This window comes from Electrophorus electricus, chromosome 20 (genome assembly GCF_041902795.1).
Source record: "Electrophorus electricus isolate QZ-2024a chromosome 20, ASM4190279v1, whole genome shotgun sequence".
In the NCBI taxonomy this organism is placed as follows: Eukaryota; Metazoa; Chordata; class Actinopteri; order Gymnotiformes; family Gymnotidae; genus Electrophorus; species Electrophorus electricus.
The window spans coordinates 5,905,001-5,916,688 of record NC_137516.1 but is presented as its reverse complement, the minus strand read 5'-3'; the positions used below and the strand labels follow the sequence as shown (position 1 = coordinate 5,916,688).

Below are 11,688 nucleotides of genomic sequence, written 5' to 3'. Positions count from 1 at the left end.
CCCGCCACAACGTCTGCCTTTATTCGTCTAATTGATCGTGCGCCTTACCAACTGCGTACTGTTTATTGTCCATCGCAATGCGTATGAGTGTGTCGCCAAATGTCCAATCGTCAATATAAGCCTCATACTGATGCTCGTATGGCAAATTGACATGCAAATTATGCACCTGAAAATTAGTTTTCAGGCGCATTTACATAATTGCATCACTGCAATACATCATTGCATACATCACTGATTCCAGGATGACAACATCTTTATGTTCTATAAAACGTAACTTTATTCCCCGAGGAAGCAGCCGGTTGGCATTGTTAAGTTTCGCTCTCAGGTCGGTCATTGCCCTGCCTACACTATCGCTGCCGAATCATGCTATGCACGGTAACACCAAGCTATTTGCCTATATAATGTGCTGTCTAGAATCAATAACGTGCTTTAATGATACCCTCTCCTCTCCTCTCCTCTCCTCTCCCCTCCCCTTCTCTGCGCTCACGCTGTCTTCCTTTCAGCAGCGGCTCTTTCCAACATACCGTCATCTCCCGCTCACGATTTGTTTTGTCCCTGCTGGGATAACATCTATTATTCCGACGTTTTACACGGAGTTCAATCCATTCCGCTCCAAAAGGAACCACAAGAGGGGCCCGAGACAGAAAAGCGGGGGGCAAGGAGGATTCTCAACCCCTTCTGCGTTTCTCGCGCGTTAAGAAGTTATTAAAGAGATCTTTAAAAACAAGTGCAACTGTTCTGCTGTGTGCGCGTCTGACGCGGCCGACCGAGAAGACCCAAATCTGGCGTCTTAGAACCGGGAATGAACTTGGTCTGGGGGGGCTTCGGCATGGCAGCCCGGGGGTTCTGGTCGGTTCTGGTGCTCTTGTCATGGAGGCCCGGTGCCGCTTGCCCCGCAGTCTGCACGTGCACAGGCTTCAGGATCTCGTGCGTGGATTCGGAACGGAGTATTGCGGCTTTCCCGGTGTTACCAGACGCGGAGATGGAGAACATCACAGACATGTAAGTATTCGTGCTTCTGCTACGCTTTGGGTCCACTTGCCTTTGAGTTCTGCGCGCAACAGCAAAATATTATCACGACATCGCCTTGTTATCAGACCTCTGTTATCAGTGGTCATGTTCGAAAGTTGTTTTTGAATGAGTCGTGAAGAAATGGAGGTGAAACGAGGACCCTGACGTGTTCATGTTTAAAACTCACTGTTCAGTATTCACGTAGAGAGTAACGCAGTTATCCATATTTCGAAGATATTAAATGCATCGTCTTTGCCTTGGCGTCCGTATTATTGCGCAGATCAATAATGTCCACCATGTAGACAAATCTTATCTAAAGCAAATTCAGACTTGACTGCGAATTAAAATATTATATCATTTCACTACCATATAATTACTGTGAAACAGATGCTGGACGTGAGTTCTCTGAACGACTTAACGAAGGCGAAGGAGTGTTGGGAATGTGAATAGACTTGAGGCAGAGCTCTCTCCAAAAGATTTATGACAGATTCTGTACGTGTTCCTGAAAGCCTACTCACTATTTAAGTGTATATTTAAATGTGCCTGCATTTAATCTATACGACAAACGAATCGAAGCCTGCATTTCTAACTGCACTTTTATTTCACTGCTGGCATTTACAATACAAAGAGCTTACGCACAGAAGTCTTGTGCGCAATTTACTGGGGGAAACGCCCCCTTCCCCCATAAGAACAAAAGTTTTAAAAGCGTGACCTGTCTGTCCAGGTATGCGATTATTTTTGAATGGAACAAAGACGGAAATAAAAACATAAAATATATGTTAATGGAAACCACTTTTTTGGCGGCTAAAATGCCCCCCATATGTTCCCCACTAGAAGTGACAGCATTCCAGTCTTAATCGAGCGTGAAGTATAGAACTTTGTTACAGTACAAGGGCACCTTCTGCGCTTTTGTTTGTTTTTTTGTTTGTTTTTGCAAATGTAGCCTATGGCTTATGGAAAATAGAATTAGAATTGTAATGTAATTGTAATAATTGAATGATATTTTATATAACACAATACTTTGCAGCTAAAAGATTTTTATCATTAAAGGTTTGAGGGCTTCAAACAGAATCACAAAATTACTTTAGTAAAAAAACAAAACAAAAAAAAACCAAACCTGCAGCATTGTTTAATTTATGCGCAAGTGCATTGCTTCTCCAAAGAGTTTTCTAATTTAATTTAATACGTTCATGGGTCCATTCGAATCCACGTTTGTGTTTGTGAATTTCCATGTTCATCTACCTTGTAGTGGAAGCTTTAGCTGAAAACAGGCACCAAATAATGGACTTAAAATTTATTTTTTTTTAAAATTGAGAAAAGACTGAGTCATGGTCAGGGCTAACACCAAGATCAATCTTCCAATACAGTTTAGTTTACAGGTTTGTGACACACATTCCTGTCTCTTTGCTTATAAAGGTTTTGAAATTAGTGCTTTTTTAACAGCTACCATGTTCAATCAAAGACGCAACACTCAATGACTTAAACTTATACTCAGGAATTTTTCTGTACCGTTTATGTTATATTCCTATTCTATATTATATTCCTATAGATAAACATGTATAGCTAATAGATGTCTACTCCCAGGGTGTTTGGATTTCTCTTGATCTTTCAATGTACAAAACATTTAATCTACTCCAGTGAGCAGCAAAGTAATGGTGGACGTAATTGTTTACAAACTATTTGAAGCTTGTAAATTTGGTTCCTCCTGTTGTGATCTGATGTGTCTTGCACTGTGAACTCTTTTTGTGAGTTTTAGAAGAATGGCAAACCACTGATGCCCCCAACCATCTTGGTTAACATTTCAGAAAGTTCAGCAGTAAGACTGCTTATTTAATGAGAATTTTCTGTTGTGCATGTTTTGATTTCTTCATTTGTTTTCTTATTCTTTCTTTCTTTCTTTCTTACAGTAATATAGGTTAAGAAGCAAAAAATTGTTATAACACAAAAAAAATCATAGCAAAAGAATGTTGACATTCACTTTTCCAGATTTGCTCTGTCATACTTTTTTCATCTAACCACTGACAGATATATTGCTAACCAGAGCAGTTTCTCCTCGATCAACGATAAAGACCTGACTTTCTACCGCAACCTTAGAAATCTGTGAGTAACCCAAACAGGCAATCTACAGTTTTATCTCTGCTTGTGGGTTGAGAGTAGGAGTTAGCGTCTTATATGTGTGTGCTCTCTCCTTCTTTAACAGGACAGTGACCAGCACAAGACTAACTTACGTATCACGCGAGGCATTTCGCAACAACCTCAAACTCCAGTACCTGTGAGTGTCTCCATCAGTGCTTCTCCTCACTGTTTGGCAAACAAAGCAACAAACTCCACAAGATTAAAAGAGAGAAGACATATTACTGGAGATACTGAGAAACTGAAGCCAAATTAATAATTGAAATAATTTCCCAGCATGTGATTTGTTTATAAGAGGTGTAGAAGCATAAGAGGTGCTAGATGAATTGGACTTCACACAGCCCTGTTGGTAGCGATGACTCTTAACTGTCTTGTGCAGGAATCTAAAGGACAACAATCTGTCGTCGCTGTCCTGGAAGACGTTTCGCCATCTGAACATATCCTACCTGTGAGTCACAGCTCTCTTTCTGAACCAGATTTTCATCTCACAGTCTATTCGTTTGCCATGCTGACTGTGGGCGTCTGTTAAGAACCCCTGCGCACCTTCTTACAGAGTCCGTACTTAGTAATAAATTGTTGCGACCTGTGCAGACGCCTTTGTCGACACGCCAACGGGTCATGTCGCCAACTGGGCTTTGCGTGTGCCTTGCAGGGCGCTGTCGGGCAACCCTCTGCAGTGCTCGTGCGAGAACGTGTGGATGAGGCAGTGGAGAGGGGAGGAGGGGAGCGATGCCTCCGACCTGCTGTGTGCAGAGGAGGGGGGCAAGAGGAGGGCTCTCTCCAGACTCAACCTGCCCAACTGTGGTAGGACTCTGCTTAGTTTATGTGGTATTTCCCGATTTTTAAAAAATCTTAGCTCCGCAGGCACGGAGAGGGACAACCCCAGAACTGGACGGCGGAGTCCCAGTGTACGTTTTAGGACTATAGCTGGTATCAAGTTTGTTCCTGTTGCAACTCTGATCTAATGACAAATTAGGTCTGAGTGATTTGTTGTGATAATGTCTATGTGTGTTTACATAGCTGGCTCATTCAGGGATGCTCATTAAAATTGCAATCATATAAGTACTTTAGATTCTAAATGAATCTAGGCTTCACAGGTGGATATTTCAGTCCATACTGGGTGATGAGACATGCATAATGTTCTTGAGGTTGACGAACAAGAACAATCCACGTTCTCCGACAAACAATAGGTCCAATCTCCACTGCAGATTACAGCCAACAGGTGAATTTAACAAGATCCTTCCTACTGAGTTGGGTTCCACGTTGGCCACCGAGTGGCTTAGCTTGTCCAAAAGCCTACGGTACTTGTAGTTCAAGGCTTGCTGTTGCTACAAATTACATGCTGAGGTCAGATTAGTCAGATTAGCTAATCTAATACGTGTATTTACCAACATGGCTAACGAAAGAATGACAGCTTGTTAGAATGACCTGATTTGTTTGCAGAATGATATAACCACCTTTGTAAGTTTGTTTATTATTTGGTAATGTATTTGGGGGAATAGTCCTTTGCCCTGTGTAGCATGATGGTTTTCAGTACCTGAGCCTAGTAGGTGTCATCCAGCTGTAATCCTCCCACTCTTACTGAAAACACTGAGACTACTTAAGACAGAGCTCTGTCACCTGCCTGTTTAGCTAAAGCACCTTCAGATCACAGGGGTCCAGAGGCACACAGGGCTAGTCTTGAATCAGCCTTCTCTTTTTGCAGTTATTCCCACGGTGAGCCTCAGACCCCAGAAAGTGACCCTGATGCAGGGCTCAAACCTGACACTGACCTGCAACACCTCAGGAACGCCCATGCCTGATCTTACCTGGACCACCTGCCAACTCGCATCCAACCACAAGGTAATCCTAGCAAGCCAGCAAGTCTGCTTGTGCAAGTTAGGTCACGCTAACTGCAGACGCTCTCCGAGCTGCTAACCGCTAAATCTCCCTGAATGTTTGCTAACTGAGTTCCCTCCCTGCATTTGTTTCCTTATCAAGCTTGCGTTCATGACGACCCGGCTATATAATACGGCCGTTACAGTTCCAGCACCCCTTACCTTCTGCACGTATCTCGTTACCTCTTGTTTTTCTCTCTCTCTCTTCTCAGACCGTGACTTCAGGGCAGTTCTTGGAGCTCAGACTCTCCAACCTCTCCCCGCTGGATAATGAGTGCAAGATCAGCTGTAGCTCGGAGAACATGGTGGGAGAGAGCGTGGCTTCTTTGCAGCTCGACATACTCTGTGAGTCCACCGCGCCGCAGAGCGGCCTGGAGTAAACCATTCTTCCAGCCGGGCAAATGCAGTGTTTCGCACCCTGCTCAGTAGCACGTGGAGGTGCGCAGTGTGTGGGACTCCTTTGTATGCAGTCTGACTCTCCAAACCTCTGAGAGTATTATTTATCACTCAGGTGAAGACAGTTTGGAATTGCCTTTATAGAAAATGCAGTGGAAAGAAAAGGCTCAGCCTTAAATCTCACTAGAATTCTTAGCTTACCCATTTCTAAGTCTCTGTACGTGTTAATGAGTTTACTTCTACAACTTCACAATCACGTGTTTTGATTGTTGCACCTTACTGAATATTCTATTACAGTTACTGGCTTTGACCTTGAGGTTCATAACAATGGTGTAACCATATCAATTCAGTCTAAGTAATTCTTTTAAAAAGCACTGGAATGCGTGGAATAGCATACTGGATAACACTCCCTGTGGCTGTTCCTATTCATGTCCCCGTTGCCAGTTCCCCCGAGCATCAGCAAGCTCATGGATGCCATCTCGGATCACCACTGGTGCATCCCCTTCAGCGTGTCTGGCAACCCGCAGCCCACGCTGAGCTGGCTGTTCCGTGGCGAGGCCGTGGCGGAGGGCGCCTTCATCAGCACGCGCATCCACGACTATTCCGAGCACGAGTACCACGGCTGCCTGCAGCTCGACAGCCCCACGCACATCAACAACGGCGAGTACACGCTGCTGGCCAGCAACCCGTATGGCAAGGACCAAAAGGCCATATTCGCCCACTTCATGCACGACCCATGGAATGGTGAGCTCACTGCTGGAACGCTGCAACGCTAAGATAGCCAGTCGCCGAGCTCGGAAAACCGAGATCTGGCAACCTTGGGCAAAAAGAGTGATTGCGATTGGCACTTATGTCTGCTTCTCCTGCTGTCTTTCTGAGACCTTACACAGCCAATTGGTGCAAAGCCAATTGGTGTAAAGAGCCAAAATGGCTTGTTTCAAAATTTGTGCTCTATGATTGTCATTAAAGATCCTGTCGCTCATAATCTGGTGGGGTCATGCATTGTGCTTAGAAAGGCCTAAACCATTGTTACTACATGGAGACGTCTCAGAAATAATTGAGGAAGGTATTTGTCAACATGATTCGGTATGTCAGTATGCTGACATACTATTCCTAGTAAGCGACTAACGGAAATGTAAAGGAGAATTTACTGTATTTTCTAAAAAGTATGTTCTTGTTTGTTTTTATGCTCATGTCAAAAGATTCAACAGCTACAGACTCATTGTACTACGGTGAGTGACTGTTTTGTCTTTTGGGAACAGTAGTGTTATGAATGCTTAACCCAGGTTATTCCAAGTAGCAGTTACACAAGTAGTGGTTGAAGCATCCATATTAAATTCTTATCCTCTTTCCCCTTTTGGGTGACTTGCCTACATTCAAGACCCTACCACAGGTATGAACTCCCTGCTGTTCACAAATTAACACAGCAAATTAGCACAGTGGCTCTAATGTGTGCGCTGGAGTCTCTTGTTAAAGGTTCGAAAGCAAGTGATACGTGCTTCAGATTATCACCTGGATGCCTACATTTACAAGTCATCTATTTTTCCCCACAGATGACACACCTCTAGGACCACCTGAGGATCGAGTTGCTGTGAGTAAGAAGGTTTATTTTCATGTGCGTCACTGTGTCACTGTGTGTGTGTGTGTGTGTGTGTGTGTGTGTAAGAGAGAAAGATTTTTCGTTTGGTATATTTACCTATAGAAACAAGCTACCTTTAGTTTGCTGTTCAGTACTACAGTTCAGTGGTGCCAACGCTTCAGTACTCCTTAAAAAATGCTGCTCACTGGGCCCATCTCTGGCACGGCCGAGCGATGCGGTCGTGCGCGCGAGTGTGGGAATGCCGTCTCAGCCCCCTCCGCTCTGCCTCTAGGTGTACGTGGTCGTGGGAATCGCCGCCGTCACATTCGCCGGCTTTGTCCTGATGCTGGTCATCCTGAAGTTTGGCCGCAACTCCAAGTTCGGAATTAAAGGTAAAGCGTCTCTCAGCCGGCCTTGGCAGCCCTGCCAGGACCTCGTTAAGGGCCCCGGCTTTGCGGGGAGACATTGTGGCCAAGCTGAAAGTGGTTCCTTGCTAATGAAAGCCTCAATGATGTTTCAAGAAGGGGTGGGTGGGTGAGGGGGACTGACAAAGGAGGCTGTTCTTCATCTTGTTCTTTGTGCTCCACTAATCACTTAACACTCCCTCCTGATTCTTTTTTAACCAGTCTGTCTGTTTTTTTTTTTAAACTCTCCCTTTTGCTTGTTTACTGTCTGCACGTTTTCTCCCCTGATCTCTCATATTAGAGGTTTTAAGTAGTTACTGACATGCTAATCGCTGCTGCGCTGCTTTCTGTCAAACCTGTTTGGCATAACTGATGGCATAAACGTGGTTTCTGTGGGGTGAATGGAGATGATATAAGGGGGTTCTGGTGGGGTGTTTAGTAGGGGAACAGTCACACTGGATCGTAACAGCTTTATTACTGATGGGTATAATGGCAGTAGGGCCAATACAGTAGTGATGATACAGGGATGGCAGGGTTTTGGAGATCTGTCTTTGTGTGTGTGTGTGTGTGTGTGTGTGTGTGTGTGTGTGTGTGTAAGGGCGGTAGTTTATGAATGAGTGTATGATTGGTTATTTTTTTTCAGTATGGAAGGCAGTTAGCCTAGATGTCCTAAGAGGCTTATTTTCACACTGTGGTCTGGTTTGCAGTGTGTGTGTGTGTGTGTATGTGTGTGTGTCCTTGTGTCTCACTCTTATAAGTTTGCTGTCCTTAAGCATAGCTTCTACATGCTGACCTTGCTGTGACTTAAAAAACACACACGCACGTAAACACAAGACAAGCGGGCTTTTTTAGCAAGGGCGAGTGGAAGTGAGGGAGGCTAAAGGGTGAAACCATAGCCTTCAGCTTCAGGAAGTGGGGGTGCACACCGCGGCCATCAGGTTTCCCTCCTCGGAAGTGAGGAAAGAGGAAAGCGAGGAGAGAGAGAGAGAAACAGAAAGAGAAAGAGAGAGAGAGAGAAACAGATAGTCAGAGTCAGAGTCAGCAACCTTGTGCTTATCAATGATTCAGAGGCCAGGTGTCAGCTTTCCCTGGCATGGTTTTTTTGGTCTGAAAATCGATGGCACTTGTCAAGGTCAGAGGTATCTTCCCTGCACTGGCTCAGCACTTGGACCTGGTGAAAACCACTTCCTCCTCCATTCCAACTCTCTTCCTGTCTTCACCTGTTACTAAAGTTTCTCTCTCTCTCTCTCTCTCTCTCTCTCTCTCTCTCTCTCTCTCTCTCTCTCTCTCTCTCACACACACACACACACATATAAATATGTGTGTGTGTGTGTGTGTGTGGCAAACACACCTTTGTTCTGTAGGACATAGTAGCTGATGTAAACCCTGTTTTCTTCAATGCGGCAGCACTGGGCAACACTAAGCGTCACAGTTTGATGAGCACATGAGTGTTTGTTTTACTGAGTTTTACTGACAGTTGTGCAACAGAGAAGCACAGGTTATATTATGGGAATGCGAGCGGACAAGTCCGCCCCGACACGGAGGCTCAGAGCTATCGTTACCCGTGTTGTTAGCAACGGGACGCCAGGCAGACAGTGGCTCTACACAGGTCCAGACTGTTGCGCTGTATTTTGCTTGCCTTTGATGGTCAAGTCTTTGTTTTAAAAATGCAGACATTTTCAGTTATTTTCCATATACTTATGACTGCGCTTTGTTCAGTGTATTCGTGTTCCAGAGGTTTTATTTCATTTTGAGAAATAAACTTGCAGTAACCACCAAACCACCCATATATACATTGGAAATCTGTGTTTGGGGGTTGCCAGCAGTTGGATTATGCAGTAATTATATTGAACTCGTATGATTCCCCAGAAGCCAGGAAACTTTGACGTGTGTTGATGCTCTGTTTTCATTTGGTACTTACTCCCACGTGGCCTGTAAAGGATTAATGTGGCTAAATCAGTCGGTCCAGCAGTTAGCAGTGATGCAGAGCCCTGAATACTGTTATCAGTAAACTGTAACTTCCACCAGCCATTCAAAATGCACTCTGATCTCAAAGGGTGTGCATGCATGTGCACATGTGTGTGTGTGTATGTGTGCGTGTGTGTGTGTGTGTGTGTGTGTGAAGAGGGGTCCTGTCTGCCCACCACATGCACTGTTGTCATAGAAACGAGCGTCATCACCCGCACTTGAAAAATGAATCACTCCTGCAAAGTATGAATCACAGACTGCGCACACACACACACACACACACACACACACACACACACACACACACACACACACACACTCTCTCTCTCTCTCTCTCTCTCTCTCTCTCTCTCTTTTTCTCTCTCTCACACACATCCACATACAACACAGGCACACATACTCTCTCTCCCACACACCACACACACTGACGCACATACACTCTTCTATCTTATTCCACAGCTTTACATATTACCATACGTGTACAGAAGCGCACAGCACACACTGTTTATGCAGTAGGAAATGTGAAGATTCCTATACTCCATGTAGGATCCCCTGGGGTCTCTGACCCAGGGAGTGGCTTTTTCTGACACCAAATGGGACTCCAAGCTGTAATGCACATTGCACTGGGGTAACATCTATCAGTGGGGTAACATGTATTATGATTTCTCTGTTATTTTTATCTTGGTGCTAGTACTGTGCACCAGGTTCCAGTTGCATGCAGATATTTTAGAAATGGTAATTGTATGGTACACTATCAAGGGGATTTATACACACCTCTGTGGTTGTCACGGTACTTACTCATTATGCTCCTGACACTGCATATAAACAATGGTTATACGTTTTGGTATTGCTTCAGTTTTTTTATATTTGGGTTTGTAGATTGCTGTGGATTTTTTTGTTTTTTTGTTTTTTAAAGTGCTCATGGTGATAGCCTCTCACAATTTTTCTTAGGACTTCAGTAATTTCCATATCCCTCTTAGTAATTCATATCACATGCTGGATTAAATTTAAACACATACATGCACCCACATTTTCTGTCTGTCTCTGTCTCTCTCTCTCTCTCTCTCTCTCTTTCTCTCTCTCTCTCTCACACACACACACACACACCTCTATCAAGTTCAGACTCACAGGAAAAAGTCAAAAGGAGGTCATATGTTCAGTGCAGGTTTTGCTGGTGAAAAGCAGACAAGTTTCAGAGAAAGCTTTTCTCCAGTCTTACGTCTCGAGTGTGAACTCCATAAAACCATATAAAAAAACCTCATATAAAATAACACTGGTGGTTTAACCCTTAAAAATGCTAAATTGGGCTTATTATTATGTGAACATACAACAGATTATGGGAATAATTCTACTATTGAGACAATCAGTAGGAGAATAAACTAACGGGCAGTTAGTCACTGCCTTGTTTTGTTTAACTTCATCTGGCATGCAGTATGGAGCAAAGGTGAGCAGTGTGTTGTGGGGTGGCGGTGGGCTGTGGGTTCGTCTGCGGTCTGTTTACTTCTGTGTGTTTTTCCCTCCATCTTGTCCCTATAGGCTGGTTTTCTCAGTCAGGTTGGCAAGCGTGTGTTTGGAGAGATCCTTTCCTCCTTCTCGAGAAATGAGGGCGTGTCATCAGAAAGTCCCTTGGCTTGTGCTGAGACGCCCAAATTTGGTTTTCATGGCTGGCAGGTTGTTTGTTGAGCAGTACTGACTGCAGGCTGTGAAGCCACTGGTGGCTGTGTTTCTTGTTGCTGCTAAGAGAAATGCCGCTTTAGGTCCGGCAGTCCAAGGACGATATACATCGCTCTCCCAGGCCCTGTCCTTTGGCTGCAGAATCTATCACCTCCAGTACGCCCACTGGCAGCCCCCCACCCCCACCATCCACTGATTGCCACACCAGCAACCCCCAGCATCAATCGTCCCCCACCATCCAGCAATCCGCACCATCAACCAACCTCCAACATTCAGCAACCCCTACCATCCAGCAACCCGCACCATCCACCAACCTCCAACATCCAGAAACCCCCACCATCCAGCAACGCCCACCAACCTCCACCATCCAGCATCCCCCACCATCCAGCAAACCTCACCATCAACCAACCCCCACTGTCCACAAACCCCCACCATCCAGCAACCACCACCATCCACCAACACCCATTATCCACCAATCCCCACCATCCACCAACCCCCACACCCTGTGGTGGTTAGAAACAGTTACTTATACAAGCTCAGCATTCTGACCCTCATGCTGCTCTCACACTGCCACTTTGCACTCCAAATCTACTAACTCACTAAGGCTGATTTTCCAACATAATCCTACTAGTCACATTTTTTTCAT

At 44.8% G+C, this 11,688-nt stretch overlaps 1 protein-coding gene across 3 annotated transcripts in view; it reads left to right on the top strand.

Moving 5' to 3' along the window:
• The first annotated feature begins 478 nt into the window (after positions 1 to 478).
• The window catches only part of ntrk2a (neurotrophic tyrosine kinase, receptor, type 2a), a 28,358-nt gene continuing 17,148 nt past the window's right edge, over positions 479 to 11,688 (top strand). For 2 of the 3 annotated variants that reach the window (XM_027012223.3, XM_081703383.1), the window contains exons 1-11: positions 479 to 1,002; positions 3,037 to 3,111; positions 3,212 to 3,283; positions 3,524 to 3,592; positions 3,797 to 3,948; positions 4,850 to 4,986; positions 5,234 to 5,366; positions 5,862 to 6,161; positions 6,620 to 6,649; positions 6,971 to 7,008; positions 7,289 to 7,388. In XM_027012223.3, the coding sequence (XP_026868024.1) occupies positions 803 to 1,002; positions 3,037 to 3,111; positions 3,212 to 3,283; positions 3,524 to 3,592; positions 3,797 to 3,948; positions 4,850 to 4,986; positions 5,234 to 5,366; positions 5,862 to 6,161; positions 6,620 to 6,649; positions 6,971 to 7,008; positions 7,289 to 7,388 (1,306 nt within the window). In that variant the 5' untranslated portion in view covers positions 479 to 802. The remainder of the gene's footprint in view (positions 1,003 to 3,036; positions 3,112 to 3,211; positions 3,284 to 3,523; positions 3,593 to 3,796; positions 3,949 to 4,849; positions 4,987 to 5,233; positions 5,367 to 5,861; positions 6,162 to 6,619; positions 6,650 to 6,970; positions 7,009 to 7,288; positions 7,389 to 11,688) is intronic. The other variant, XM_081703384.1, reaches the window with a different exon arrangement.